Source organism: Rosa rugosa, chromosome 1 (assembly GCF_958449725.1).
Source record: "Rosa rugosa chromosome 1, drRosRugo1.1, whole genome shotgun sequence".
Lineage (NCBI taxonomy): Eukaryota > Viridiplantae > Streptophyta > Magnoliopsida > Rosales > Rosaceae > Rosa > Rosa rugosa.
Window position 1 is genome coordinate 70867134 of NC_084820.1, and position 7571 is coordinate 70874704.

Genomic DNA, 7571 nt, shown 5'->3' on the forward strand with positions numbered 1-7571 from the left:
AAGAAAACCTCCCATTAGAAAACACAAAGCATGATCGATCTACTTCATGACGTCATGAGGCACCAAAGCTTAACCACTACACCACTAAGGCACTGTGTTGCTTATCCAAATCCGAATAAAAAAAAAAATGACCTCAATCTGACAGAATAATCAGCCCTGAAAATTTTAGCTCTGCACTTTCTTTCAAACCCAAAACCCTAAAGGATCCTAATCCCTAGAGAGTCCTTTGTTTAACATTATGCAAAGATAGCCAAAACCCTAAACAATTGGGTGTGTTTGGCGCATGATAAACATGCCTAAACCTTATCCACAAGCACATAAAATTTCCATAGCAAAAACACCCCATGTCCAAGTTGTCTTTGTCACCAAGTGCCCTAAAGCATTTTAACTTGGAGCTACACCAAACAAGGTCTCCAAACCCCACATTGGATTCTAATCTCTCTATCACAACTTGGGTGTATTTATGAGTGCTTTGTCCTTTGACAATCAAACATAGCATTACAGGGAACTTGGCTTTGCCCGTAAGAGAGAGACTGAGAGAGTTTCAGGTGATTGGTGAAGTGGGTCATGTAGGGTGGGGTCGATAGGAAGATTAAAGAGAGGGGCTTTGGCAGAGCATGGAGAAAAGGGTACTTGAATTTGATCAGCAACTAATTTATAAGACTGTCGTATATTAGTCACAGTCAATCATCAATCATGAACAAGCATCCGTGCACTACCTAATACCTCAGCCATGAAAAAGATTTGCCTTTTGAAATGGCCAACTTTACTAATTGGTGCATGAAATATACTTATACGATAATCTTAGTGATCTACAAGCGGTAGATGCATTATTGTATACAACCGGTTCTATCTAAAAATTTCTCGTATTTGTGAATGGAGATTTGAAGAGAGGATGGCCAAGTGAGGACTGAGAAATTGGAGGCAAGAGGCACTCTAGTCTAGAAGCTAGATATCTATCTCTGCTCAAATCCTGATGATTCGTTGGTGTATGGGAGAGAGAGAGAAAGTTGTAAGGGTAGCAGAGAATTATAGAGCAAAAGAAAGAATCTTGATCAGTGATGCAGGTCGAGAGCAGAGGAAGTAGTAAATGAAAGTGAGTACTCACTCTGGCAACACTTATAAGAGTGAGGAAGGACATCTCTCACTTCTTTAGTTGCTTCTGCCAGTCCATCTTTAACAGTCTCCAAAAAATCTACAGTGACAGAAAAACACAAAATAAACCAACAACACTAAAAGAGATAGTATCCATAGTGCTTTTCCATTACACCAAAAGTAAAACTCAAGCTCTCAACTCAGGCAAAGATATCTGAATTCTATAAGACAGAATCAAGCAAATAAGAAAGTTCAGCTCTTTCAGACTTTCAGTCCATGCTTATCGATCTTCTTCCCTAATAACACTGATAATTATAAAGAGGGACATAACGACAAACAACAAGCAGTACTGCTACTAATGCATTAAGTTCATTACAAAGTCAACACAAACACCAAGCAGAGATTTCCATTAAAGGTAAGAACTTTGTCAAAAATATTTGAACTCTTCGGAGCTTTCACTAAACTAGAACACTGAATACCCATCACACAGAATACTTCTTCCTTAATAAAACCGATAATTATGAACATGAACATAGCAAACACACAACAAGCAGTAATGGTATTCAACCCAAACAGAAAGAAAAAAGAAAAAAGTAGTAAACACCAAGGGGAGATTTCCATTAAAGCTAAGAACTTTGCCAAAACATTTGAACTCTTCAGAGCTTTCACTAAACTAGAACACTGAAATACCCAAACACACAATATATACTTCTTCCTTGATAAAACTGATAAATATGAATATGAACATAGCAACAAACAACAAGCAGTAATGGTATTCAACCCAAAAAGGAAAAAAAAAAGTAGTAGTACCTACTACTACTAATGCATTAATTTCATTGCAAGTTCCAACCAAAACAGCTAAAGCATCCACTAAAAACTGTCAAGGAAAATATGATGAACTCTTGAGTCTTTCACTAAACTAGAATACCCATTACATAAAATATTCATATCTTTGTACAACATCAAACTCCTCTCTCTCTCTCTTTCTGTGCTGCTACTCATAACAGAGAAGAGAACACACAGAGTTAACATAGAAAGATAAAATACATAGATAAAACACAACAAAACCTCCTAATCTCAGCTCTAACTTCCTTTCTTTTTTTCCCTTGCGGCCTAATTTCAAGCTTAAGTTTTAGTTTGCTTTCTCCACATGGAGTTTGAAAACCGTCTCCAAATCCGGTGGGATGAAGTACTCCCTCACCCCACTGAAGTTGCACACCGACGCCGGTCGCCGCTTTCTCGGCGCCGCCGGGCACGAAAACTTCTCCGGTATTCTGGCTTCTTTCGCCGTTGGGGTTGTTGAACCCGCCTCTTCTTCTTCGCTGCCCTCCTCGCTCTCCTTGGCTCTCCTCGTCTTCGTCTTTATCGGCTTCAGCGAGGCTCGGACCGAGATTCCGGCAATCACCCACTTCTTTCCCTCGGACTCTATCCCTCCGTCCAGCACTTGTGACTTCTTCGAAAAACCCATTTCTTAAAAAAGGGCAACCCAAAACAAATAAGAAGCACTCTTTTCTCGACCAAAAAGGCGGGTTTTGAGCTCGGAATCAGAACAAAACCAAAGAGAAACACAAGGAATCGGAATGAAACAAAAGACGGGTAGTTTCGCCTCCAAGAATCAGAACAAAACAAGAAGCGGCTATGAGAATCAGAGAGAATTAGGAATAAGAAGAAAGGGTCTTTGGGTGTTTTGAGGCGGCTAGGGGGGGAAAAGAGAAAGAGAGGGAAAGAATGGCGGTTTGAGAAGAAAGAAAGCAAGTGAGAAAGCAAAGGGCTTTGAAAATTAATGGTGGGGGAAAGGAAGGAAATTTCTTTACGGTGGGAGAAAATAAATGAGAAAGAGCTTTGCTTTGAGGAATGAGAGGTATATTTATATTGGTGTTGGCTAAAGTTGAAATTAGTGTGACCAAAGAGCTGCCCGAATTATTTCGGGCAGGTGAAACCGAGTGAGAATTGGAATTTTGGCGCCAAAAGAAGAGGGTTTGATTGCTAACGGCTCTTTTTCCCGCCCTTGGTTTTGTTTTGGTTTGCCGATTGTGCCCTTGTTCCAGAATCCAGAGCATATTATTAAATTCTGATGCTGCCAGTCAGGGCACAATCACCGTCATACTTAAACGTCGTCGTGTGAAGTTCAGCTGCCCAAGGCCCAGAGCTGTAGAATTAGCTAAAAAGGTGCCCAATTTTTTTTTTTTTTTTTTTTTAAAAACAAACAAGTATTGCAAAAGGGTTTAGTTCAATGGTTATTTATTTCGTCGAAAATGAGAAGCTAAAGTCTTGTTAAAGTCCGGTCAGTAACTCATCTTGATGCGCTATTTGTATTTAATTTCAAAATGTATTTTAGAATACTTAAGTACTTCAAAAGCTAAAGTTTTGTTAAAATTCATTCAATGACTCAGAGATTGATGCGTTTTGATGAGTATTTATTGTCAAATGTACTTGAGAATATTTAAGTACTTTAATAATTAGAGTTTTGTGAAATTCTTTCAATAACTCACATTGATGCGTTGTAATATGTATTTACTATTTAGAGTCATAATGTACTTGAGATTACTTCAGCTATGCCACCCATCCTATACAACTAGCAAAGAGCCAAAGACCACCTATATAATGCTTCCAAAAATTTGAAAAAAATACTTAGTACGGAGGTATCAATTCCATAACATCTATATATCACGTATCTTTTTATCAAGTTGGAAAATTACGATCCCAAACTCGACCCTCCGTTGTCAACTTGTCATCCATAAACAAAACATTAAAAATAAGAAAAAGGGGTTGAAACTAGAGGGATTTTTTTTTTTTTGTGGGAAAGCAATTGCTCATTGTTCCTAATTTCATGAATATTTTGATATAAAATGTAAAGTGCACTGTTCCCGTTAGAGAGAGAAGCTCCTGCTTCTCTCTAGAGAGAGCCCCAAGCTCTCTCATCTCTACAGCAAACCTTTCTTCTTTGATTCCCTCACCCATCTGGTGACTCCTCATCCCCTGTGGTGACTCCTCATCCTGTGTGGTGATTCCTCACCCAAGTGGTGACTTGATTTCATTGTTTTTCCTCTTCTTTTGCATCTGAGTTTCAGCCCTCACAGATCAAATTTGTTTTTAGATCTAGATCTGGACAGATTTGTTCTCATGGTCATTCTCAGTTTTTGTTCTTCCTTTGCTCCTCAAGATTCCCAAACCGTGAACAAATCTCCTTCTTCTTGTCTACCTTGTCCTGCCATGGAAGATTTCGTACACCTCTGCAACCACCTCTTCAGATCTCAGGTTTCTTTGCTAAGATCTATTTTGGTTTGGTTGTTGTTATCCTTTTATGCGAGATCTTTTCGTAATCGGTCAACTGGAGAATGTATGGCGGCTCTGTCCGTATCCTCACCTCTGCAGACCACCCTTGGTTACCAATCCTTGCTTGCGATTTCCGTCGGAGCTCCGGTGACGAATCTGCTATGGCGGTTGCAAAGTGGAGAGGAAGAAGAAGCTTTGATTAGGGCTTGGGTTTTTTTAGGCTGCTTGGGCTTTTAAGTTTTAATTTGGTTTTTTTAGTTATTATCCTACTCATGTCTTAATTCTTATAAATTTCTGACTTTGAGGGGTTTGTTGTCTGCCCTTGGCTTTGTTTGGGCCTCCATATGCATTTTAGCTTTATGAATATCAGTTTCACGCCCAAAAAAAAAAAAAAAAAAAGAATATTTTGATATTAATGAAATTAGGCGAGAAAATTGAGTGGGGCCAAAAATGGACGGCTGAGGCCACGTCAGCCAGCCACCCAATGGGAAACCAGGTCCAAAATAGAATCTGACACAGTGCCACGTAAGTACAGTCCTCAACTACGAGTCTTGGATCCCCTCTGGCAGTCAAATCATGTGCGTTTCCACGTAACGGCTCCACTGGACCGTTCGCTAGTCGCAGACCACAGACTCAGTGGGGCCCTTCTATTTCTTTAACAAGTACAGCCAACTTTGACGGTGCTGTTCCACATCATCCAACCGTTCGTTCAGCACCGTTAGGAGAATGGTAGCCGTACAATCATTTGGGCCGGGTTAGGATGGAGTATGGACCATTTGGGGTTTGCCCTTCCGGGGCTGAAGGTTGTAGCCCACTCTACATATAACCAAAATTAAGGGAATATTAAGCAAAGCAAAGAAAGATTTTAGCAAGGACAAATTCCCTTTTCTTTTCTTTTTTATCCACCTCAATATGAAAAAAGATTTCTACCTTTGTCTTTGATGGCGTTGATCATAGTTTGCTTATCTAATGTCAAGCAATTTGTGTTTTCTAAATAATAATTTCTTACTGTAAATAATATACAATTATATGTCTATTTCTCTTATTATATGTTAACTTATCTGATTAGAAAAATAAACATATAGAAAACACCGAGTCTTTATAGGGTTGTTGTTAGTGTATTACGATTGTAATGTTTTTCTCAGAGATGTAATAAGCTAAATCAAACCTAGATTCTAAGTCATACATCCTCCGGCACAAACCTAGTTTTCAAACTACTCCGGCCAACAACATACCCCTTAAAGCACTACAACAAAACTGAATTCTTGTATAGAATTTTGAAGCAAGAAATGAAGATAAGAGTCATTGGGTTTTCTAAACGGTTGTTCAATGTATTAAGACTGTAAGTGTTTCTATCATAGTTGTAATAAGCTACACGAAACTTGGGTTGTACATCATACATCCTCGGTTTCAAACCTAGTTCTCATACTAGAGTCAGTCAGTCACTACTCTCTGCCAAAAACATAGGACGTCTATTATAAATTTCAAAGCATTTTGATTTTTGAAGCAAGAAATGAAGCATGGAGCACACATATTCTGACCCTCAAATTTCAACAAAAAGAAATAAAACCCACTTTTATTTTTCTTATATGCAATTATTTAAAGAGAAGACAACCAAGTTCCCATCACCTTTGCTTATCCAAATAAGGGCGGCGAGCCATCCCAACGATGCTTTATTTGGTCGGTTTTGATGGAGATTGATCTGCTTGTAGTTTTATAAGGATCAAGCATGGCAAGTATATAAAGAGTCTTACTAAAGCAAAAAGGAAAATGTCTGCATATATACACACATTTGCACACCCAAATTTTGTTTACTATATTTTGTTTTGACACACAATTATTTTTGGACTCGTGGGACGGTGTTCCATGTCATCAATACCAATCATCCAGCTGGATTGTGTACCAACTTGGCCATCCCAAGACTTAAAATTCCACATAAGCATGATGTACCTTTAATTTTATGGTCCAAAGATACATTAATAAAGAAAAATGCATGGCCCAAATGCTTTACTTGATCTTTAATGTATGAACCGTGCATTCCATTCAATCTAAAGTAATTCGTATTTATAAATTTTGGTCATCAACATGGAGAAGTGTCAGTGTGGTTCAATTGTCTTCATTTCTTTGTATTTTCAGCGTTTCAATTGGATCAGCTGAAAATGAATTGTGTTTGTGGTTTTGTTTTATGAGTTTCCTATTTATCGGTTAGGCAATGCTAATCATTGTTGTTGTCATTTAATTATGGTGTGATTTGCTCATGCTTCAAGTGGTGAGTCTGAAATATTTTTTAGACACTAATTATAAGATCGAGATTTAGGACAATATTAAAATTTCTTAAATTTCAAAGATAACCTTATTAAAAATTAAATGAAGGGAGAAGAGGAGAGGTTACGGAAGCTTTTGTCCTGTTCTCTTTGAGATTGCAAGGAAAAGTTTTCACGGCAAATCTTTAACATATAATTAACAAGAAAACTAATATTTCCATCGGAGATTGAGATTCATAAAGATGGTTTCCTGTCTTATCAAAAAAAAAATAAAATTGATGGACCCTTCAAGCTTGCCAACATGGACCGTCGTATTTTTTTTTTTGGTTAGTTTTTAGATTAGTGGTTTAATTATCATTATCATGATCGCTATCTTAGAAGAATATAGTCCTTGTACTCATTATAAAAGTAGCCAATTACAAGCACCTACAACCTGCTTTTGATACACATTTCCTCGTAATAATTCATTAGTTTGGAAGATCTGAAAGTTACCTCGACACCTAAATCTGAAATGATTTACTAACCATCGGGGTTGTGATTCGATGTTTTCCCTTCCTATGATGTAACCTCAACTACAATAATAAGCGAAATAATTTAACTTTCTAACTTGATTGGATTTCATCCCTCGTTTAAAAGAGAGAAAAATTGATGGTTAAAATTCAGGCAGTAAGTAGTAAATAGTGTTCTAAAAGTCTCTTTAAGCAGCTGCTTTGGCCCGCCTAGGCGCTAAAAGGTGACCAACCGTCTCGATTAATCTAGACGCCGCTTAGGCGGACATGGTTTAAAAGAATGTTCAAAATTATCTTTTTCGGTCAAGTATAAATGATTTTTTTATTTGTATTTATTATATATTTAATTTTTTCCCCATATTTTTAATCAATTATACTACTAAGTAGTGTAGCTTTTTTATTTCAATTACACTTATTTTGCATATTG

General features: G+C 37.5%; 1 protein-coding gene across 1 annotated transcript; it reads right to left on the minus strand.

Moving 5' to 3' along the window:
* Positions 1–1985: 1985 nt before the first annotated feature.
* On the minus strand, positions 1986–2916 carry LOC133706854 (cyclin-dependent protein kinase inhibitor SMR6). The gene has a single exon (XM_062132410.1). The coding sequence runs from the start codon at positions 2561–2563 to the stop codon at positions 2228–2230; it is 336 nt and encodes a 111-aa protein (XP_061988394.1). The 5' UTR covers positions 2564–2916; the 3' UTR covers positions 1986–2227.
* Positions 2917–7571: the final 4655 nt, after the last annotated feature.